At 44.2% G+C, this 24,737-nt stretch overlaps 1 protein-coding gene across 1 annotated transcript in view; it reads right to left on the bottom strand.

Moving 5' to 3' along the window:
* Positions 1 to 24,737, bottom strand: part of FBN2 (fibrillin 2) — a 1,174,837-nt gene that overhangs the window by 705,305 nt on the left and 444,795 nt on the right. Inside the window, exon 7 of the mRNA XM_078675609.1 lies at positions 7,570 to 7,695. Within this exon, the coding sequence (XP_078531735.1) occupies positions 7,570 to 7,695 (126 nt within the window). The remainder of the gene's footprint in view (positions 1 to 7,569; positions 7,696 to 24,737) is intronic.

The following is a 24,737-nucleotide window of genomic DNA, read 5'->3' on the forward strand; positions in this document are numbered from 1 at the left end:
TCTAGGAACAGAAAACTTTGACCAGTTTTGACAGCCCACAGGAGCCCTGATCTTTACCACCTCCCCCACCTTGAATTTGGATTCTTTTGCAGAATTTCTCCTATCTACATACATCTTCCTTTGCCTCTGTAGTTTCAATTCCCTTTCTCTCCATGCACCCACATCATTATTTTTTACACCCTTGTCTGCAGCCATCCAGGCAGGACATAAACAAGTATTAGGCGCTCTACCCTTGAAAAGTTCAAACTGAGTTTTTCCTGTAGTTGAGTGTGGAGAGAATCGATAAGCTGAAATTCTGTTCTGTAACTCCCTTCTCCAGTCCAAATTGTTAACCCTTGCCAACTGAATGCTTTCTTTCAAAGTTTTGTTAAGTCTCTCCAAAGCACCATTTGCCTCAGGATGATACAAAGAAATCCTCTTGTGAATTATGCCACACCTACTGAGATAATCCTCAACTTTCCCAGAACAAAATTGTGGCCCATTGTCAGAGAGAATGGAGTTCGGGAAACTCTTGCGCTTAAAGACAGACTCCAAGAAAGAAATAACAGACTCACTTGTAATCTCCCTTACCAAACTAACCTCAACCCATCTTGAATACAAGTCCAATAAAACCAACATAAACGGAGTTTGATGCTCACCATGTAACGGCCCCACAATATCAACTGCAATCTCATCCCAGGGGGACCTAGGCAACCTCCTGCAAACCATTGGGGAAAACCTAGTTCTCAAAACTTTATCACTTGCCTGACAAGAAGAGCAATCCCTAACTGTGCGTTCCACCAACAAATCAATACCTGGCCACCAGAAGTCCATTCGTATGCGTTCTTTCGTCTTAGAAATGCCCAAGTGTCCCTCATGAGACATGTCCACCAGAACACTTCTTAGATTAACAGGTGGAACTAATCTAGTACCTCTCATGAGCAAACCATCCACCACTGCTAACTCATCAGCAATCATTGACCAAGGTTTCTTTAGAGAACGAGACATACCACCTTCCAACAATTTAATGATCTCCTTTAATTCTTCATCCTTACTCAACTCTTCTCTCCAAGCATCTTCCTTCACCGCACCCAAAGTAACGTCACACACCTTTAATTCACACTCAAAATCGTCTACCAAAGCTTCATCTACATTTTCTACGACATCCACCAGCCTTGACAGACAATCAGCTGAGACATTAGTTTTTCCTGGAATATACTCAAACCTGAACACAAACTCCTGCAAAGAAATTACCCACCTCCTAATTCTCGCCGAGATTGAGTCCAACCCCTTCTTTTCAAACACTTCCTTTAGTGGCTTGTGATCAGATCTGATGGTAATGGAGGAACCCCAAACAAACTTCCTGAATTTATTCACAGCCCAATATATTCCAAGCGCCTCTTTCTCTATGACAGAGTAATTCAACTCCGCCCCCTTCAAACATCTCGAAGCACAAGCTATTAGAACCTCTTTGTCTTTCCTCACCTGTAACTACAGAGCACCCAGACCCTTACTGCTAGCATCTGGTACAATAAACGTTGGATCCCCTGGGACAAACGCCTGCAAATTTGGTGCATTCCTCAGATCCATCTTTACCTGAGCAAACTCTCTACTACACTCCTCTGTCCAATTAAACACAGAATTTTTACACATGATTTTCCTAAGATTAACAGTCTTATCTGCGAAATTTCTGATAAACTTATTGTAAAACTCCGCCATGCCCAAAAAAGATGACACCTCTTCTTTTGAACATGGCTCCTTCAACTTTTCAATTGTGTCTACAAGTTCCTTTTTTGGACAAATGCCCTTCCTTGAAATGTGGTGGCCCAAATATTCTAGCTCATTGACACCAAACTTGCACTTGCTCCGTCGTAAAGTTAACCCAACATCCATCATCTTCTTCAACACAAGACAAACCCTTTCATCATGTTCATGTTCATTCTTACCAGAAATGAGAACATCCTCCTGATAACATCTTACCCCCGGTATTCCTTTGAACAGATCTTCCATAATTCTCTGGAATACCGAGGCTGCCGAAACCAGCCCAAAAGGCCTCCTTAAAAACTTGAATGCCCCCATTGGTGTTATAAAACTAGTAAGCTCTTGACACTCCTCTTTAAGCGGGACCTGGTGATACGCCGAAGCCATGTCCAAGGTGGTGAAGTAACAAGCCCCATCTAGTGTAGAAACCAACTCCTCAATGTTTGGCAAAGGGTACTTGTCAACTATTACCTCCTTATTTAATGCACGAAGGTCAACACACAGCCGAATCTCATTATTTGGCTTCCTCGCGACCACAATTGGTGCGAGCCATTCAGTTGCCTCTACAGGTTGTATAACCCCAGTCGACAACAACCTCTCAATCTCTTTTCCCACAGCATCCTTTACACAAATTGGAATGCGCCTTACTTTAGCAGCAATAGGCACCGCACCTAACTTCAGTTTGATGTTGTGATTGTAACCCTTTATACATCCAAGTCTTTCACTGAATAATTCCTTAAAATTCTTTATAAACTTATTCTCTTCATCATCTACAGACTGTACTTGAATAACTGGATGTGCATTTGGATTGAGACTCACACCCAACTTTGCTTGATGAGACCAACTCAACAAGTTGTCTCCCCTGTTTGCCACATACATTTTTGCTTCCACAAACCTCCCCTTATATTCAATGCAGTCAAAAAAGTAACCCATTATTTTTATGGGTTGTTCTTGATAACCTGTTGGTCTTATATCCGGTTTACACAAAGTCTTTTTACTTTCAAACACATTTTCAAACACCTCTTTTGAAATGAAAGTAACATGTGAGCATGAATCAAATTTCATTAGCACACTTGCTTCCCCAACCAACACATAATCAGAAGGATGTTCTACAAGATCATCATTAATCTGAAAACTAACCAACTTAGTCTCTGTCCTCGTATCTCTCCCAACCCTTGATCTGCAATTTCTACCAATATGCCCCTTTCTTCCACACACATTACAATTGAACTTAAGGGCAGGACACTCTCTCGCATTCGCCATATGCCCATATTTCCCACATCTATAACAATTTCCTTGAAAAGGCGTTGTGAATTTCTTACTTGTCTGTAATTTTGGAATACCTCCATCAACCTCCCCTTTCAATTTTTCTCCCTCACACACTTCTTTTTTTTTTCTCATCATCTCTCTTCACGGCCTGACACACCACTTCTTGTGCTGAACAACTACTTGGTTTTTCATCCTTTTTCTCCTTGCTCAGTTCTCCAACACATTTTAACATGTGTTCAACCCTTTTTGCAATACCTATCACTTCTTCAAGTGCAGGTTCATCCTTTAACCACAACTCCTCCCTTATTTTATCACTCACACATCTCAAAACGAACTGATCCCTTATTCTTTCTTCCACCAAACCCCCAAACTTACAACTTGATGCCAGCTTTCTTAGTGCAGTAATGTACTCTTCAACACTCTCTTCCTTACCCTGCTCTCGTAACCCGAAATAGTACCTTTCCATAATGGTACTTACTTTAGGAAGATAATGCAAATCCAACTGCCTAACACATATTTCAAATTCATTCAAACCTCTTTGATCTGCTAGTGGAATAAGTGGAAGAGTCTCCAAAATCTCCTGGCCTTCTCCACCCAAACAATGCATTAATAAGGCATGCTTTCTTTCACCACTCAAATTCGCACCACACACCCTCGCGTAATTCTCAAATATTTTCTTCCATTTTTTCCACCTAATCAGTGGCTCCCCTGGTTCCATCAGAAAGAAAGGAGGCGCAGTTACATTCTGCATTTTGCTACCCCAATTCCTCTTAACACACTTTAACCTTATTCCCCTTTATACTTTTAACCATCAATGTACTTCCTCCCTTCCCCCAAAAGGTGTGCACATCACCGTTGACAGGCTCCAAGTTTCTCGTGCAGTTTTAACAAGTTGATCCTGAATCTCCTTTCAAGCACTTCTTGCCACTTCTTCCAGTTTGTGTGCCTTTCTCTGTTCAACAAGCTCCTCCGACTTCACTCGACTTTTTTCCTTCTTTCTTGTGTACAACAGGCCTTTCTGTCTTTCTGTTTTTCACTCGACTTTTTTTCTTCTTTCTTGTGCACAACAGGCCTTTCTGTCCTCTTTTTACCATTCAATTATGAATTTCGACAATGCCACACGACGAACGACCGCTTTTCCTGTTGTCCTCCTTCTTGAATTAAGAGAGAAAAAAAAACGAAAAAAAATTCTCTCAAGATGGCCGCCACTAATTCGTCACATACATTCAGTCTTTTTACTTAAGGAGATTGAGCTCTTTTTTTTTAAACCAAGTCAAAATGGCCGCCACAAAACATTAGTGCTTCTTTCTTTGGTTGGTCGAGCTTGTTTTTTTTTTTTTTTTTAAAGACCGACTTAAAATGGCCGCCACACAACAACTGTATCTCTTTCTATGGTCAATGTCGCTTGTTTTTTTTTTTTTTTTTAACTTTCCCATTCAAAGATGTCAGCCAACTTTCTTCCAACAAATAGTCTTTTTTCTTTGGGAATTTACCCTCGAAAATCGACGTCACATTCAAACTCCGTTTTTTTACATATTTTCCTTCTTAAACCATAGAAATTGACTACCTTTGCCGATTTTCGTCGCGTTTTCTTCTTTCTTTTGGTTTCTCACCGCGTTTCCTTCGCTGAGCCACAGCTATTCCTGGAAGATATGGATTGACCTTCCTTCTTCCACACAGCAGCAAGGTGAGTTTTCCTCTTTTCCTTCAGCTATACAGCTGTTGTTGAGGTCGACTTGCACATGTAGATCCCACCCTCAAACGTCGCCAGTGTAACAAAGTAGAGTTTATCCAGGATTAGGTTAGCAAGTAATATTTATTCAGCCCCAACCAACAGTCAGCTAACAACTGACAACTATGGAACTTACATGTTAGAAGAACATTGGTGACAGGTGGTTCCAAGCTCTAAGTTCCAGCATGGAACCAGACCACACAGAGAGACAGGTCATCACAGGAACGTTATAATTGTAAGATGTTACACACACCAGTACATGTCCTACCTTTCACATTCACTGCACCCTGCCCATGGGGTTACTTTGGTCCTACCTGAGGGGTGCCTTAAATGTAAGAAAAGGGAAGGTTTGGGGCCTGGCAAGTGGGTGCACTTGCCAGGTCGACATGGCAGTTAGCAAACTGCGCACAGACTCTGCAGTGGCAGGTCAGTGAACCCTTTGAAGGACTGCTTATGTGGGTGGCACAACCAGTGCTACAGGCCCACTAGCAGCATTTGATTTACAGGTACCGGGCACACACATTGCACTGTACTAGGGACTTAAAGCATTTGAAAAAATAGCCAAGAAGAGTGTTTATTACCACATAGTAAAAACAGAAGACTGTTTAAAAGAAGGAAAACAGCAAGCCATTTGAAAACATCAGGGCTCCTACTAGATTAAACTGCAGCTGCAAGCCTATGTGTATTGATCACCTTCCTAAAATGAGCAGCACATGTAACCACAGAGGTCTACCATGACATGATAACTTGGGTAGTGAGAAGGGGTGATAGAGCTGACACATCCACCATGAAACACAATGAGTTTGTTTAATTCCATCAAATAACATGGAATATTGCTTTCACCCAATGCACTGCAGACGACAAACATGCATTCTTTTTGAAAAACTAGTGCACCAACAAAGAGTCCCTCTTAAAAGATAGCTATGCTTCTGAAAGTTAAAATGTGCTGAAGACAGGCTTGGTTCCTGTTTTTTGCTCTTTGTATGTATCAAGCAATGCACTTACTACTGGATGAAGTTTGGTTTCAGAGTAGCTTATGAATGTAAGGAAAACAGTTTGATTATACATTGTCTCCAAGCATTTTTCAGAACATTGGGGATTTATTTTGAAGTTTTGAGTGTTTAATCCGACCAGAATATCTCTTTGCATTTTATGGATGAGGCTATTGGTGGTTGAGCTTCAGGGTTGATAAGCACCATTACTCTAATGAACAGTATTATGTATGTGATGTGCAATACCAGAGCTGCCTTTATAAACTAGTCTAAAGACTTTTTATGGTTGGATTTTAATAGACAGGGCTTGACCATTTGCTATGCTACATTTCAGCCATCTTAGTTCTAGGAGCTGTATTGTAGTGGGCAGACAGTCTTTCTCTGTGCCTAGGCTCACCTTTAACTGGTTACCCCCTTGAGCAGGCTGGGATAATTAAAGCGAAGGCACTGTTCAAAATGCAGATGCAGGTTTACACCTGCACTGGGAGCAGCACATTAGCGAAAGGCATTCCAGCTGTTTAACTATTTGCCTTTCACTGTAAGTAGTAACCCTGCCAGAGTTTCAAAAGTTGGCACATATCACCTCAATAATTTCACCTGCCAGAGGGAATGCCCGGGGAGGGGGGTGGAGGGTCCTCTGGCAGTCCTGTGCCCCCCTCTGCCAAGGAATACCCTCGAGGCACAGTGACAGTGTGCCTTCTGATGACTTCTTCGCCATTGTGCCTGCGCAAAGGCAAAAGATTGCCTTATTTGTATGGACCACACTCTCATGTAAATGAGGACTAGCCCCATTGGATTGCACTGGTGCATATTTAGTGCCAGTAGGATCCATACTACAGAAGGTGTGAGCCATGTGTCTGTGGCCCCTTCTGTAATACCAAAATCCACGGGGGTGGGGGGGTATCCCTGGTGATAGTGTTTATTGAGCAGCGTTTTCCAAGGGAGCGGTTAGGTAATGACTCTGAGCTGTGGATTGGAGATTATTCCCGAGACAAAGCAGATGTTCTAGGTTGTTGTCACCATCCGCCTGCCTTAAAGCGCCTTTTGTTGCTGGACAATGTTACATTTATTATCCATATTTTGTCTTAGGAAGGAGCAGACAGTTACAACAGTAGGTATTTTACTTTCCAGATGCAGATGGTAGGCCTTGCCCCTGGGCAGTGTGCCACAACCTACAATCACACTCCAATCCCCCCTACTCCTAATAAGTGCCACTGCAATTACACAGTGGCCACAGGAGAAGGACATGGATGTCAACCGGTAAGACGGGGGTGGGGGGTAGGGTATAATGGATACACATAACCCAGGTTTGCAGCGTTGGGCCTAGGCATAGCAAACACCAATACGAATAACACACACACACACGGAACTGACCATGAGCGGTCCAGCCTTCTTTATTTTTTATTTTTTTAAAGTTTTATATAGCGCAAATTAGACCTGAGGATATCAGGTATCAGAGTGCTTTACATGGGCACCAGTTTTGTTACAGATGGACACATTAATTTTTTGTTAGGCATTTATTTGTTCGGCTGCACCCTGCCAAACAGATGCGTGTCAACGTCACTCCCTGTGATGGTGAGCCCAAGTGGCTCACTGCAATGGGAGATTCTGTTGGGTGCAATAAAGATGGCAGACATCTTGCATGCATAGCGAAAAACTTTCTCCACACACAGGTAGGATTTCCGCAGCGCGAGAAGAGGAGTTTCACATGCTCCTGCTTCCTGCATTATCCCGGACAGAGTCTCCTAGAACACCATAACATTTATTCAAATATATGAGTTATTTAGCAGCCAGCAGCCAATCAGAAGGAAGCATCTCGATTCAACACTTACTGACCTTCACATTTCTGGGTTGCCTCGTTTTGCTTGTGGCCAGCCGGACACCTGCACTCGAAGGACCCATCTGTGTTGATGCAGTTTCCTCCTTGGCAAAGGCCTGGTATTGCCTGGCATTCATCCACGTCTACAAAGAGAAAAGATAAATTACAGTTCTCCAGGCACACATGCTGGCATTTTCATCTCAAACTCATTTTGAAATGTTTGTTGTGTTTTTCAGACATTCTGAAGTGTGAAATGAATACTTATGGCTTAAACATTAACACATTCGCTTTGCTAATATACTACCCAACAGTACATCTTTGGCAATTCTCTTTGATTGTAAATATCATGCAAGACTATGAATCTCTCTTGGTCTGAATCCCTCATATTACGAGAAACACAGCTTCAAGGTGGCATCAGATATATTTACAGTAGTACATGTTGTTTATGGATGCCTTTACAAACATACAGTTGGACAAAACAATATCAATCAGTTCCGCCAGTTTTGTTATCATTTCATTTCAAGAATGCAGAATGCCTTTGACTCAAAGATGCATCTTTTATAAATAACGACCATCTGCTTTACATGACATGCATACCATACCCAGCTACATCAAAAATTCCTAACACATTTAAGTGAATAAATCAAAGTTATAATGCAGAAAACATGGATCACGGCGCGGATTCTTTAAAAATTCTCAAGACATGTGGCGCACATACTCACTGCAGACAGCGCCTTTCATGAAATAGAAGGCTGAGAACTTTTATTGATTCGGACTTTCTGGTTTTTAAGTCCTTACATAAAACATTAAGGTACTAATTTCGAGTTTATCGGAAATCCCATTCTCTTTTGGGCTGAAACAGGATTTTATGCCTGAATCCGAGTTTCGAGGTGTGCGATACAGCCATGCGGTCTGGGCTTTCCAACATCATATTTTGCTAGAAAAAGCCTATGGGAAGATGTCTGCAGAAAAACGTCCAGGAATGTGGGAAAACCTGCAGAAACTGATATGGAAGTATAATTTCCCCCTGGAATTTTTCATTCTTTAGGGGAATACTGGAATACTGCAGACGGACTAAGAATCAAGGGCCATATTATCAAGAAAGGGTGATACATTATCGCCGCTTTTATCGGCAGGAAACTGCCGCTAAAGTGGCGATAATGGGCTTGATAATATGCCCTTGTGAATTCCCATAGAAGCCCAGGTTCTGGTGATAATATGGCCGCAAGTTTTACGAGACCTAGGCACGAAGAATTGCGACAGTGTTTAAAGTTGAAGGTTTGGTTCGAACATAATGCTTCAATATGTCCGGTTGGTATTTTTCACATCTCGTGCTGAAAAATTGTGACATTTTCATCATAAGGCACTTACTCTGGTACACTACCGAAAAACATTTGTCGTGTCTTTTTTGAGTTCTCAACGCTCTCCTATTTAATTCCCTGGTTTAGTGAAATCTCTCCTTTCAATTTATAACCTTTTCTAAAGTAAGAGCTACTTATTAATACAAAGAATCTCGATCTACCAATATTATTAGTACTATACTAGCAACAATATCAGACAAGATTTCATGAGTGACCACCCAATGCAAGATTGTCAGTAATGTAAACAAGCATTAGCAAAGCCAATAGGTTTCGCCTACGCAAAATCTATTGGTTTTGACAATATTTTTTACATGTTGCACGGTAGTTGAGCTGCTGTGCAACATGCCTTAAAGGGAGTAAAGCACTACGACACCGCCAGCATGACCGCATCATAGCACGTTTTTTGTCACAGCAGCTCAATTGGTGTGCAACATGTAAAAAAAAACAATGGCAAAGCCAATAGATTTTGCATAGGCGCAACCTATTAGCTTTGCCAATGCTTTATTAAAGTAGACTTAGCAAGCACCGTGCAGGCGAAACCTAACAAATGGAAAGCACGGGTCAGTAACCCCTCAATCAATCTTTGAAAAGCCTCGCTAGGAAAAAGCTGACCGTCGTGGTTCACAAGCTGAGGAAGAGGACTATATATAGGATTGATGGCCACAGCACGTTTTCGAGAGTAAAATGTAAAGCTGTTCATCGCTTAATAAGTACTCAGCATATCTTCAGCCAAGGTCTCAACAAAAACACAATGAGCACAAAGGGAAAAAGGGAGGAAGCAAAGCCATCTACAAACCAGAAATACTCGCGCCCCACTTACAGCGTAACCGGAAAACACTACTAGAGCATTCTTACAACCCTCACAAACTATCAATTCTGCTTCAGAGTAGCAGTCACACCAATGCATTCACAACCACAGACTGGTCACACACTGCCACACACAGCAGACAGCATTCTCATGTGCTTGACACAGCAGCAGTCTACTGACACCACTCACATACTAGCAGCCCATCTCACGCTACTAAAAGCAAACCCACTCCCTCACAGACCAGCAGTCACAAACTACAGTAAACACACACTAGCATCAAAGCCAACAGATGACAACTGAAAGTACCTCTTCACTGACTGTCAAGTGTGTGTGAGATATTGAAGATGAGTCAACACAAGACTGAGTCAATGTTTGGAGGAGTAGATGCAATGGTGCCAAGGTGGGTGACTTAGTGGATGAATGATGACTGACTGAGTGCATGTGTAGATGGATGACTGGCTGCACAGACGACAGCATCCACACGTTTATTGTTCTGAGCCACACCCAATGCTTTGTCAATGCATGTTTAATCATGGAGAGACACACTGATGTTTTAGTTCTAAAGCAGGCAGCACCGGTTGGTAAACTGAAAGGTGACACCTGTACAAGTATTTTAGAGAACGAGGTGCTGTATCTGGAATGTGCATGCTTGTAACCCCTCGCCAGCAGGCAAAACCTGAATGCAACTCCCCTCGTAGCAGCTGCTATTCAAAATGATCCCACTCAGCACCAGGCCTGAGACTGTTTTCAATAGAATGCTTTTACTTGGGGGGCCCTGTCCCTTTGCAAAGGCAACTCGCTGAGTTTGGTGGTCTCAAGAAGGACTGTCAAATTGGGAGGGGCCATCTCAACTTGCCATGTAGAATTTACCAGGAAATGAGCAAGGGTTGTGCTCAAAAGCCTTGGAAGCAATTTCCCTTCTGGTTCCTCAGAAGTGCTTTGACAATCTCTTTTACATTTTGAGTAAAATACTATAAAAACATAGTTTTCCAATCATTTAATTCTATTACAGAATGTGTGTTTAGTCTAAAAATGAGTAGGCCTAGCTGAGTTCCTCACTGTTTTTTCATGCACTCGAAAACAAGCATTGGATGGGAAACACCTTCTCTGTGTTTGTTAAGAAAGTATACTGGTTTCAGGGATCATTTACAGCCAGCCACAAAACTCGCGCAAATCAACAGGCACAACCCTATTCTTTGAAGGGTGTTCCACATTCACACCATCCCAACAGATTGGCAGACAGCGCTAAAGCTTAACTAGATGAAAAAAATGTTTCCCACACAGCTCAATCGAAGGGAACCACTTACAGCAGGATTATGTTCTTTACACCGATGACATTTGGCAAAGGTCGATTTATTTTAACTATAGCACGGCCAGCTACACCAATCAGCAAATTACATATAGAACTGAAGCCTCTGCAAACATGTCTTTGCAAGACGAGCACAGGCACATAAGAATCGCAAGAATCAGCTTTCAGTAGGTTATTGTCAGAATCCAGGTCGAACGTCCTTCTAGCCATCTTCTAATGGCTCACCTATGAGCAGTACTTACCCAACCAATAGGAAGTAACACCGTATACTACATCTTTTTCATAGACACAAGAATAAGCCATGCAGAGGTGGACTTTGTCTAGGGACGGGGAGGTTCACACTGACAGGCCAGCACACATCGACAGAAAAGCGAGAGGTGGGAACTAAGTGGGCAATGAGTCCGGAAGGCAATGCAAGACGAGGAGGGCGACCCACTTTAATCGTGTAGGGATTGAGACGGACCTGCCTGAGAATGGACCCGAGGACCTGCTCAATCATAGGGAAAGGCAAACGCTGAGATGGAGGGTGCACTGACGGGCAAAGAAGCAAGAAACTCAACTACACTAGACAAGTGAGCCAGCAACAAAGGATGGCAGCCGGGAGATCATCATCAGCATCAGCAATAGAGGCAGAAAGGGAGAGGTTAGGTACCCACAATGTACGCTTGGAGACAGTTTGTGCCAATCAAATATCTGCTTCCTCTTTGTTCTCCCCTGTTCCAGGCTTTCCTCATTCACAGCCCATTCTTTACCTCTCTCCTGACCCATTTTACCACATGGAGGTAGTCTCATAATGGTCTACAACACAATACATTCAGCAGATCCAACCTAAAATATGAAAATATGCATTCCATCAATTCTCTACATCCAGTTCTAACCCCCAGGACTGAAAGCATAAACATGTAAATAAAACTGTAGAATAGAAGCTGGAGTCACTATTGGCAAAGAGTCTGGTTGTAGACCAACCACTACACAACACTAGATAATATGTTGATGCTCTGGAATGCTTTCATACTTTGGCATAATCTACAAAAGGCAATGGCTGCCTGAATCAGTGCACAATTTGTTCTGTAATTCCCTAGGAATCAGAGGCCTGTGTAAAAATTAATTACGCTGATGAAGTTCGCAAGACTCATAATTGTTCCTGTAGATATGAATGACACAATTCTGTGTACATTTTCTTAACCAAGAACATCTCTCATTCAAAAGTCTTGCAAAGTACCAGCTGGAGACACGTTTGCACAGAAAATGCACAGCGAACAATTTTCTACTCAAACCATTCTCCTGCCCTGTATCTCACAATACTTTTAAAACGAAGTGTGCATGCAGGTAAAATAAAAATAATACAGAATACAAGAAATTCACATTTCACTGCATAAGCATAATTTTGAGAAATGTTCATGGAAATTCACGTAATTTATAGAGAAAAAACAAAGGGATTTCACCCTGCCCTAATCAAAGCCATGGAGGATATGTGCAGAGGGTCTCAAATGCGCATCATTTGTCTACTCCTTCAAGTGGCATTCATTCTGTCTTCATGGTGCTCAGAATGTGGGACAGTTTGTTAAGAATCAAAGAGGAGATGGAGTTGCGTTTGTGGATAAAGCCCTTAAACTGTCCACTAGGGCTTCCTGTAATGAAACTAAGTATGGTACGGACTCGTTCTGAGGATACAGGGAGAGAGATAAAATTCTTAGATCGCAATTAGTAGTACTCAAGCCTAAATGAGATAATTTTCAAATTTTCGAAAATTCAATACCTCAGGGTTTGGAATTTAAAGGGTGTGATTGCTATCACTTCCTATAGGTTATTCCCTTCAAAAAGGGGAAATGTGTCTGATTGTGGTGATAGCTGCAACAAAACTAGACATCTGGATTTTCTGGGGCACATTGGGCTCTTCCTGAAGGTAGGCAGAGCCTATGTCCCCTCACCAGAAGACATAGACATTTGCCATTTGTTAGACACCAATATTCGCAGACATCTGAAACCTGTAGACCCTAGTATGACACGCCAGTGGCAGAGATAGACTTTTCGAGACAACAGTCTTGCATTGGAGATGGTGATGAGCAAGCACACCCCATTTTCACTTCCTTTTCATATTTTTGTTAATCTCATTGTTTATCACTTTGACCTGTCCTATGTGGCAGCACGGCACCCAATTGGCTTGCCAGCGAATTAATTTAGGTACTTTTGTTGTCTATTTTGAGTCATGTGCATTCCTTGGCTATGCCTTTACCATGCCACCCGCATGCATGCAAGCACAAACTCCAAGATACTCGTCCCTTATTGTACATGTACCCATGACATTGTCGATCCTGTTGTTTTTCCTTTCTGTTTAAGTGTTTGAGAACATTCAGGTTTTGCAAAACTCATTTCACATTAACCTAAAAGTTAAAATATATCACATTTTGTTCAGGAATGTTACGGTCCTCTATTTTAAATCAAAAATACACATTTACTCTACCTTGTCCATTTCTGCATAGAAGATTCCAATTCTTTTTGTGAGATTTGAGATTATATTATTAAATCATTGAATATTTTGTCACATAGGGCTACCTGGACCTTTACAGTAGCTTTGATTACTGTTTTTTACTGTACATAAAATCACATCACACACCCACTCAAGATAAGACTTGGGATGCTCGTCCACATATACCAAAATAATCATGCCCCCCTAAGTGGTCACCAGTTTCTATTGTGGACTGAGTACTGTAAGTGCTGATTGCTACAAACCCTGAACTTTCTCCCACTGTGGGAGAAGAGTGACCACTGTGATTAACAACTTTACAGAACCAGGCATGACATACCTATAAAAATACAAAGCTTTCGCGACTGATACAAACAATTTTGCACTGCAAACCATCTGGGACCTTCAGTTTCCCAGTAAAGAAAAATCAAAATGGGCAGTGAAGAGGTAGTGCTAGAAAGCACTAAGGTGGGTGCGCCCTCCTCCAGTCAATGGTATAAATAAACAACAAGGTTCACCTCTAAGAGGTTGTCTGTGAGCCAAGGTCTAGCAGGCATACACAGTATTGGTTAAAATACCCGTCACACACCAAAAGGGCCCTTGGTGTCATGCTTCATCATCGGGGTCTTCCCGTCCCGCTGGGGGACGGGAAGACCCCGATGATGAAGCATGACACCAAGGGCCCTTTTGGTGTGTGAGGGGTATTTTAACAAATACTGTGTATGCCTGCTAGACCTTGGCTCACAGACAACCTCATAGAGGTGGACCTTCAGTTTCCCTCCAATGCATTCCAAAAGTGAAAATGCTTAGACCAACATTCTAAATTAAGGATTGTTGGATTATGCGCTGTACAGTTTCATGCTGCGTGGCTGTGTATTGTACACTTTTTCTACGCCAAAGGTGCGTCCTTTATTCCCCAACATTTTTGGAATTCTAAAGGTACCCAGGATTTGTGGATCCCCTAGAGGAGATTGAGAAATTAGCCAAAAAATAGCTACAGTTTGAGTATTTTTAGGAACAATAGGACAAAAACTCCTCCAGATAAAAGTGTCTGTTACTTTTCATATGGCATCAGGAACCGTTTGATGTGCTAAAGTCACTATCTTCCCAGCTTACAGGAACATGCAGGGCTGAATCAAAAAATGTAATTTTTTTACCACAGTTTTGCCATTTTTCAAATTGGTTGCCTATTTTTCCTTTTTTTGTGCCTTTAACCAACTTCCAATTTGTGGCGCTAACCAGTGTAAAACCCATGGGTGATCCAGGAAAACGATATACTTCTGTAAAAGTAGACACAATGTCAAATTCAGCAAGGGGTCATATGTGTAGATCCCTCAAGGTTTTCCCAAAGAAACTAACTACTGAAATAAATAAATATTAAATGGGTAGAAAAAACAGCCATTTGTGAAAATGGTTTCCTCTGTAACTTTTTGTCAAAATGGCAAATTTACAAAGCAATGTACCATTGTGTTCGTCAGACCCTTTTGGTTGTGAGGATATAAAGGTTTGTAGGTTCTCCAAGAACCTGAGGTACCCAGAGCCAACAAATGAGCTGCACTGTACAATGGATTTTCATTATGTACTGAGTATAGACCAATTCATATGTTGAAATATGTAGTGTGAAAAATAGGTATCCAGATAACCTATGTATTTCAGAAATGGGCACAAGATATGCAGTTAAGAAGCAGTGGGTATTTGTACATCTCTGAATTTGTGGGTACCTGTGCAAGCATATGATTTAGAGGGTATTTTTCTAAATGCTTACATTTTTTACACAATGGTTTACATTTGGAAGGCACAAATGCAGAGACATCCAGTTGGTAATGCTAAATATCAAACTATTCTATGCTCTCACATGTCTTCTAAAAATTTCGGTCCCCAGGTGAAGTGAAGGTCGCAGACCAGTCTTCCCCGTGGTGCCTCGTGCTGGCTGCAGGACAGGGTGGGGATATGTTAAGGTAGGGGGATGTGGCGGGTTGTTGAGGGTGCTATATAGGCGGGAAACAACCATTACAACGCAACTTTTACAACGCACTACCATTACAACGAAACTTTTACAACGCAAAAACCATTACAACGCATGTATTTACAACGCATGTTTTTACAACGCAGGTACCTTTACAACGCATACCATTACAACGTAAGTATTGGTAAGTATATAATTATATTTTAAATTTTATATGTTTGGGTTTTTTTAAGGGGTATTTTTAGGGTTGAGGGTCAGTTTTTAGTTTTTGGGTAAAGGGGTATTTTTAGGGTTCAGGGTTAGTTTTCAATTTTTGGGTAAAGGGGTATTTTTAGGGTTCAGGGTCAGTTTTCAGTTTTTGGGTAAAGGGGCATTTTTAGGGTTCAGGGTCAGTTTTCAGTTTTTGGGTAAAGGGGTATTTTTAGGGTTCAGGGTCAGTTTTCAGTTTTTGGGTAAAGGGGTATTTTTAGGTTTCAGGGTCAGTTTTTAGTTTTTGGGTAAAGGGCATTTTTAGGGTTCAGGGTCAGTTTTCAGTTTTTGGGTAAAGGGGTATTTTTAGCGTTCAGGGTCAGTTTTGGGTTTTTGGGGTACAGGGGTATTTTTAGGGTTCAGGGTCAGTTTTGAGTTTTTGGGTAAAGGGTTATTTTTAGGGTTCAGGGTCAGTTTTGGGTTTTTGGGGTACAGGGGTATTTTTAGGGTTCAGGGTCAGTTTTGGGTTTTTGGGGTACAGGGGTATTTTTAGGGTTCAGGGTCAGTTTTGAGTTTTTGGGTAAATGGTTATTTTTAGGGTTCAGGGTCAGTTTTGGGTTTTTGGGGTACAGGGGTATTTTTAGGGTTCAGGGTCAGTTTTGGGTTTTTGGGGTACATGGGTATTTTTAGGGTTCAGGGTCAGTTTTGGGTTTTTGGGGTACAGGGGTATAAGATAAAAATAAAATAAAATTAAATTTAAATGAAATCAATTAAATAAAATAAAATAAAATAAAATAAAATAAAATTAAATTAAATTAAATTAAATTAAATTAAATTATATTATTTTCAATTATTTTAAATTAAAAAAAATTAATATATACTTACCAATACTTACGTTGTAATGGTATGCGTTGTAAAGGTACCTGCGTTGTAAAAACATGCGTTGTAAATACATGCGTTGTAAACGTTTTTGCGTTGTAAAAAATTCGTTGTAATGGCATGCGTTGTAAAAGTATGCGTTGTAACGTCATACATCCTATATAGGCATCAGGAGACACGTATCTGGCCTCTTTATGATGCCAAGCACCACCAGGATAGGAACAGTTTTTCTAGGTGATAGTGGTGTTGCTGCGGCAGTAGCTGCTTGCCTTTCAGAGCCGCTACCTGCCACGAAGCCTGGAGCGTGAAGCAGCAATAGGGTGAACCATGCTCCAGCCATGAGCAAGCACGGGGACATGCCAAAGAGTATCTTGGCTTGCCTCTCCTCCGTGGATGGGGGGCAGCCAGCTGATTTGGAGGCAGTGCGGATGCACGCTCCTTCAGCAAATGCAGGCACTGTGAGTTTGAGCAGAGGGGGTCTGGGCCTTTAGACCTCTCGGCTAGACTCCCCTGGGATTTCAGAGGTGTATGGAGCTGGGACTTTTCACCCAGGCCTTCAAAAAATGCAAGCTGGTTGGGCCTGAATAAAGGGAGGGGGCCTTCATTACACTGCATAGTGATTCAGTGGCCACTGTAGGAAGTGAAGGGAATTTGGGACCCTGGGACCTACAGCCTAGTAGGTGGTAGGGAGTTGATTTAGAGGCGTGCATTCAGGAGCTGCACCTGCTAGTGCGAGAAACGGAGGAGTGCTGGGCTAGAATGTGCGAGGCCAGGGCGAGAGCTGGGGCTTTTCCCCTGTGGCCAAGAAACCATTGACAGTAGATGCGCAGGTCGGGCCTAGAGCCATACGTGCCACAGACAAAGGGGGCAGTGGGTTTGGGTGCCTGAGGATAATGAACAGGGGAAAGGTAGAGTGGAAGCCTATGCGGTTCATGGACCTGGCAGCACAAGGGACCACCCAGGTTGGAGCAGCCTGGTGGGGTAGCGATGTGCAAGCACGGTTTAAAGGCCGCAAGACAGTTGGAGATGCCAGTGGGGCGTAATACATACCCTGAGCATTGGCCTGAAGCAGCAGGGGGTTCCAAGGCGGCCTGCCCTTCATTGAGGGTTCGCACATAAGGAATTAAGCCGGATCCCCATGTGTCTCAGCATGATGTGTCAGTAGGTCAGAAAAGAGTGGTGTAGCAGCCTGAATATACAGCGACAGTGGGCAATGATGAATTGGTCATTGACTATGGTGATCAGAGTGATGAACGGGAGGAGGGGTAGTTGCGTGATGAGGAGGATATGCCTGTGTGGATGCCGAGGAGGACAGAGAGGACAACGGGGGAAGTTGGTGTTTTGCAAGTGTTAAGTGCGGACAAAGGAGTGACAAGACTAAAGGACCCGAAACAGCGGCAGACGATGTATGGATAAGGGTGTGGGCGGAGCAGTATCGACAGGCAAAGGAGAGTGTTGGGCAGCATGGAACATTGAATAGACTCAGTGTGGGTCTTGCAGGTCCGTGGGTGTTGGGGATGGAGTGGTGGACGATTCACAGGTCTCGCTGATGGACACAGCTGTGACCACGGAGACATTACCACTGGTCGGTGACAGTAAGCAGGTAGTGGGTACAGGGTCCAAACGGACAGTAAGGTTGAGCATGGCAGGGACAAAAGCAAGGAAGGAACTGAGGAGGACAAACATAAAATGAGATTACGTTACATGGGGTTGGCAATGCCTTTGGGGTCTCATTTGTCAGAAAAGACCAAGAAAAGAATTTGAAAGCATGAATATGTTGATGTCTTCAAGCACCTACATAGGTACATTCAGGTGGTGGAAGGGTCTCCGCCTTTTTGATTTACTCCAGCATATACTGTGAGCAACATTTACATAGGGCAATTGCGCTGCTAAAAATACATGGACATTATTCGCAAGGGAAGAGATGCTTTTTGGGGGATATGCCTGGCTGAGCTACAATGAGGAGTTTAGGGCAAGGGTCAGCATCAATCCGGATAAGCCATGGAGGGATGTGGATTCCGAGCTGTGGATGCAGTGGATGTTGTCCACTGAATCCTGTCTTCAACAGATATGGCCAGCAGTCTGCCCATGACCCATCGGTCCTTTCAGCCCCGTCCCGCTGCACAGGGAGCGGGATATGCACCAAAGCCAATTGGACGTACCACTGGGGTGTTTTGGACCTTCAACAAGGGTTTCTGGTCCCAGCACCCCTGTACGTTTAAACATGAATGTTCCAAGTGTGTGGGACGCCACCCATCACACAGTGCTCTCCTGCCCAGTGGAACAATGGAAGTCCTCTAGAGGTCAGGGCAGTCTGGACCTAAGGGCCCCTACCCCAGTTAAGGTGGAGGACTTGGTACCAATGCTTTTTGTGTATCCTAACAAGGAGGTGGCTCTGTGATTGGAATGGGGATTCACTGAAGGTTTTCGGATGGGGTATCAAGGTCCTAGGGGGCGCCAGTGGGCAGACAATCTGAAGCCAGATAGGGAACTTGTTCAGGTGGTAGCTGAAAAACTGAACAAAGAGGTGGCGGAGGGCAGAGTAGTGGGTCCATTCTTTGACTGGCCCCTGCCAGACTTGATTATTTCTCAGCTGGAGGCGGTGCCCAAGAAAGGGTTGGGGGAATATAGGAAGATTCACTGTTTATCTTGGCAGGAGGGCGGGTCTGTCAAAGATTTCATTGCCGAGGAGGAATCCATAGTGATGTGCGCCTCTGTGGATGATGCTATTTGCCATTTTTCAAATTGGTTGCCTATTTTTCCTTTTTTTGTGCCTTTAACCAACTTCCAATTTGTGGCGCTAACCAGTGTAAAACCCATGAGTGATCCAGGAAAACGATATACTTCTGTAAAAGTAGACACAATGTCAAATTCAGCAAGGGGTCATATGTGTAGATCCCTCAAGGTTTTCCCAAAGAAACTAACTACTGAAATAAATAAATATTAAATGGGTAGAAAAAACAGCCATTTGTATAAATGGTTTCCTCTGTAACTTTTTGTCAAAATGGCAAATTTACAAAGCAATGTACTATTGTGTTCGTCAGACCCTTTTGGTTGTGAGGATATAAAGGTTTGTAGGTTCTCCAAGAACCTGAGGTACCCAGAGCCAACAAATGAGCTGCACTGTGCAATGGATTTTCATTATGTACTGAGTATAGACCAATTCATATGTTGAAATATGTAGTGTGAAAAATAGGTATCCAGATAACCTATGTATTTCAGAAATGGGCACAAGATATGCAGTTAAGAAGCAGTGGGTATTTGTACATCTCTGAATTTGTGGGTACCTGTGCAAGCATATGATTTAGAGGGTATTTTTCTCAATGCTTAAATTATTTACACAATGGTTTACATTTGGAAGGCACAAATGCAGAGACATCCAGTTGGTAATGCTAAATATCAAACTATTCTATGCTCTCACATGTCTTCTAAAAATTTCGGCCCCCAGGTGAAGTGAAGGTCGCAGACCAGTCTTCCCCGTGGTGCCTCGTGCTGGCTGCACGACAGGGTGGGGATATGTTAAGGTAGGGGCAGATGGCGGGTTGTTGAGGGTGCTATATAGGCATCAGGAGACACGTATCTGGCCTCTTTATGATGCCAAGCACCACCAGGATAGGGACAGTTTTTCTAGGTGATAGTGGTGTTGCTGCGGCAGTAGCTGCTTGCCTTTCAGAGCCGCTACCTGCCACGAAGCCTGGAGCGTGACGCAGCAATAGGGTGAATCATGCTCCAGCCATGAGCAAGCACGGGGTCATGCCAAAGAGTATCTTGGCTTGCCTCTCCTCCGTGGATGGGGGGCAGCCAGCTGATTTGGAGGCAGTGCGGATGCACGCTCCTTCAGCAAATGCAGGCACTGTGAGTTTGAGCAGAGGGGGTCTGGGCCTTTAGACCTCTCGGCTAGACTCCCCTGGGATTTCAGAGGTGTATGGAGCTGGGACTTTTCACCCAGGCCTTCAAAAAATGCAAGCTGGTTGGGCCTGAATAAAGGGAGGGAGCCTTCATTACACTGCATAGTGATTCAGTGGCCACTGTAGGAAGTGAAGGGAATTTGGGACCCTGGGACCTACAGCCTAGTAGGTGGTAGGGAGTTGATTTAGAGGCGTGCATTCAGGAGCTGCACCTGCTAGTGCGAGAAACGGAGGAGTGCTGGGCTAGAACGTGCGAGGCCAGGGCGAGAGCTGGGCTTTTCCCCTGTGGCCAAGAAACCATTGACAGTAGATGCGCAGGTCGGGCCTAGAGCCATACGTGCCACAGACAAAGGGGGCAGTGGGTTTGGGTGCCTGAGGATAATGAACAGGGGACAGGTAGAGTGGAAGCCTATGCGGTTCATGGACCTGGCAGCACAAGGGACCACCCAGGTTGGAGCAGCCTGGTGGGGTAGCGATGTGCAAGCCCGATTTAAAGGCCGCAAGACAGTTGGAGATGCCAGCGGGGCGTAATACATACCCTGAGCATTGGCCTGAAGCAGCAGGGGGTTCCAAGGCGGCCTGCCCTTCGTTGAGGGTTCGCACATAAGGAATTCAGCCGGAGCCCCATGTGTCTCAGCATGATGTGTCAGTAGGTCAGAAAAGAGTGGTGTAGGAGCCTGAATATACAGCGACAGTGGGCAATGATGAATTGGTCATTGACTATGGTGATCAGAGTGATGAACGGGAGGAGGGGTAGGTGCGTGATGAGGAGGATATGCCTGTGTGGATGCCGAGGAGGAAAGAGAGGACAACGGGGGAAGTTTGTGTTTTGCAAGTGTTAAGTGCGGACAAAGGAGTGACAAGACTAAAGGACCCGAAACAGCGGCAGACGATGTATGGATAAGGGTGTGGGCGGAGCAGTATCGACAGGCAAAGGAGAGTGTTGGGCAGCATGGAACATTGAATAGACTCAGTGTGGGTCTTGCAGGTCCGTGGGTGTTGGGGATGGAGTGGTGGACGATTCACAGGTCTCGCTGATGGACACAGCTGTGACCACGGAGACATTACCACTGGTCGGTGGCAGTAAGCAGGTAGTGGGTACAGGGTCCAAACGGACAGTAAGGTTGAGCATGGCAGGGACAAAAGCAAGGAAGGAACTGAGGAGGACAAACATAAAATGAGATTACGTTACATGGGGTTGGCAATGCCTTTGGGGTCTCATTTGTCAGAAAAGACCAAGAAAAGAATTTGAAAGCATGAATATGTTGATGTCTTCAAGCACCTACATAGGTACATTCAGGTGGTGGAAGGGTCTCCGCCTTTTTGATTTACTCCAGCATATACTGTGAGCAACATTTACATAGGGCAATTGCGCTGCTAAAAATACATGGACATTATTTGCAAGGAAGAGATGCTTTTTGGGGGATATGCCTGGCTGAGCTACAATGAGGAGTTTAGGGCAAGGGTCAGCATCAATCCGGATAAGCCATGGAGGGATGTGGATTCCGAGCTGTGGATGCAGTGGATGTTGTCCACTGAATCCTGTCTTCAACAGATATGGCCAGCAGTCTGCCCATGACCCATCAGTCCTTTCAGCCCCGTCCCGCTGCACAGGGAGCGGTATATGCACCAAAGCCAATCGGACGTACCACTGGGGTGTTTTGGACCTTCAACAAGGGTTTCTGGTCCCAGCACCCCTGTACGTTTAAACATGAATGTTCCAAGTGTGTGGGATGCCACCCATCACACAGTGCTCTCCTGCCCAGTGGAACAATGGAAGTCCTCTAGAGGTCAGGGCAGTCTGGACCTAAGGGCCCCTACCCCAGTTAAGGTGGAGGACTTGGTACCAATGCTCTTTGTGTATCCTAACAAGGAGGTGGCTCTGTGATTGGAATGGGGATTCACTGAAGGGTTTCGGATGGGGTATCAAGGTCCTAGGGGGCGCCAGTGGGCAGACACTCTGAAGCCAGATAGGGAACTTGTTCAGGTGGTAGCTGAAAAACTGAACAAAGAGGTGGCGGAGGGCAGAGTAGTGGGTCCATTCTTTGACTGGCCCCTGCCAGACTTGATTATTTCTCAGCTGGAGGCGGTGCCCAAGAAAGGGTTGGGGGAATATAGGAAGATTCACTGTTTATCTTGGCAGGAGGGCGGGTCTGTCAAAGATTTCATTGCCGAGGAGGAATCCATAGTGATGTGCGCCTCTGTGGATGATGCTATTTGCCTGGTACAGAAGTGTGGGCGGGGGGCTGAAATAGTGTGATGTTAAATCTGTCTTTTGGTTACTGCTCATTCGTCCTACTAATTTCTCTTTACTTGGCATGCAATATGTGGATAAAATGCTGCTGATGAGTTGTGCTATTTCTTGTGCTCTGTTTGAATTTTGCCTCATTATTTTGCAGTGGGTTTTGAGCAAGAGAAGTGGCCATTGGGAAGTGTCTCACTATCTAGATGATTTTTTGTTTGTTGGAACACAGGCCTCAGGGAACAGTTTCAGATGCTGCAGCATTTTGAGTCTTTAGCACAGGATTTCAGAGTGTCGCTGGCTCTCGAGAAGACATAAGGGCCTGGTGTGGTGTTGACGTTCCTGGGTATCGAGCTGGACTCGGTGGGTGGCTCATTTGCCTAGGGAGAAAATGTGGAGATACAGGGTTTTCTGACACATGTGATTGGGGAGAGGAAGATTGAATTGAGGGCGGTGCAGGAGCTGCTCAGTTTCCTGAAATTTGCATGCCCAGTGGTGAGACCGGGGAGACATTTTTGCAGATGTCTCAGCATGGCCACGTCGGGGGCAGTACGAGCTGACCTGTGTGTTTGGCAGACATTCCTGGATGACTTCAATGGTGTGTTCTTGAGTTTTTGGGAGGAGACTACAGTGTGGCAGGTCCAAGTATTCTCGGATGCGGACGAGGCCCTGAGTTTGGCCTTTTTTGGATGAGAAATGGTGTGCGGAAGAATGGCCAGAACATTGGAGGACGCAAGGTGGAACATTGCTTTCTTTGACTTTTTCCCAATGTCGGTGGTATTGAGGCGGTGTATTGAGGAACAGGACAGTCCTTTTTCATGTTGACAACATGACTGTGGTGGAGCTGGTGAACGGGCAGCGAGCAAGGGATTTGAGGGTGTTGAGGCTGTTGAGGAGGTTCATGCTGGTGTGCTTGCAGCTTAATGTGGTTTTCAGGACGAAGCATGTGCCGGGGGCCAGCAATGATATAACTGATTCCTTGTCTCGTTCGCAGTGGCAACGTTTCCACCGACTGGCACCAGGCCCGGAGGAGTTCACGTAATTGTCGGCAGATATCTGGGCCTGGGGGGAAGTGAAAGTTGTGGGGCTGGTCGAGAGGTCATTGGCAGAGTCCACCAGGAGGAGTTCCAGACTGGCATGGAGCACATTTGGAGAGTTTTCAGGCTTTTCTTCAGAGAGGATGCAGCTGGAGCGACAGGACTCTAAGCAGGGAGTTTTGAGTTTTGTTCTATTTTGAATTTACAAAGGTTTGTTGCCACGACTATTGCGGGCAAGTTGCCTGGAATCTCTTCCTCTGGCAAGATGTATTTGGGTTTTGACCCTGCTAAGGGTGAGATTCTGGCCAGGGTTCTGAAAGGGTGGGGAAGAGAGAGGGGTGTGGGGAGCGTTGCGTTGCGTTGCAGGAAGCTATTACATTTGAGCTGTTGTGGGATTTATTGGCTATTTTACATCTTTGTTGCTACGATCAGTTTGAGGTGGCAGTTTTTTCTTTAGGTATGATTTGGGTGTTTTTTTTAGTATTCTGGGTTTCAGACCTGTTGGGTACCGGTCGCTAGGGGAGAATGCAGTATGAGGAGGTTCGCTTGGAGCAGGAGAGGTTTGGTATTTGGCTGAGACACTCTAAAACGGATCAGGCGGGCAGGGAAAGATGGGTGTATCTGTGTGAGGGGAGCAGAAGTGAGGTGTGCCCTGTTCAGGAATGGCATGGTTTCCAGTTGTTGCCTAGCAGATATTTCTCAGGACATTTTTGTCACGGGAATAGCAATAGGGTCACTGCCTTCCAATTGTTGGCAGTGTTGTGCATGGCTTTGGGAAAGCTTGGTATAGACCCGACCAGGTTCGGTACGTATCCTTCTGAATTGGGGTGGCGACAGCATACTGGGATGGTCCTGGGAACGGATTCGTCAGATTAGCAGGTGGAGGTTGAGGTGCTGAGAGCGTTATGTATGAAAATAGTCAGGAACTTTTTCCCAGTAGGAGGAGGAGGTGCAATTAGTGTTTTAAAGATAATTGTATCTTTTTTCTGCCTTAGGGGATGTGAGTGGTCCAGGGACTA

This window comes from Lissotriton helveticus, chromosome 2_1 (genome assembly GCF_964261635.1).
Source record: "Lissotriton helveticus chromosome 2_1, aLisHel1.1, whole genome shotgun sequence".
NCBI lineage: Eukaryota > Metazoa > Chordata > Amphibia > Caudata > Salamandridae > Lissotriton > Lissotriton helveticus.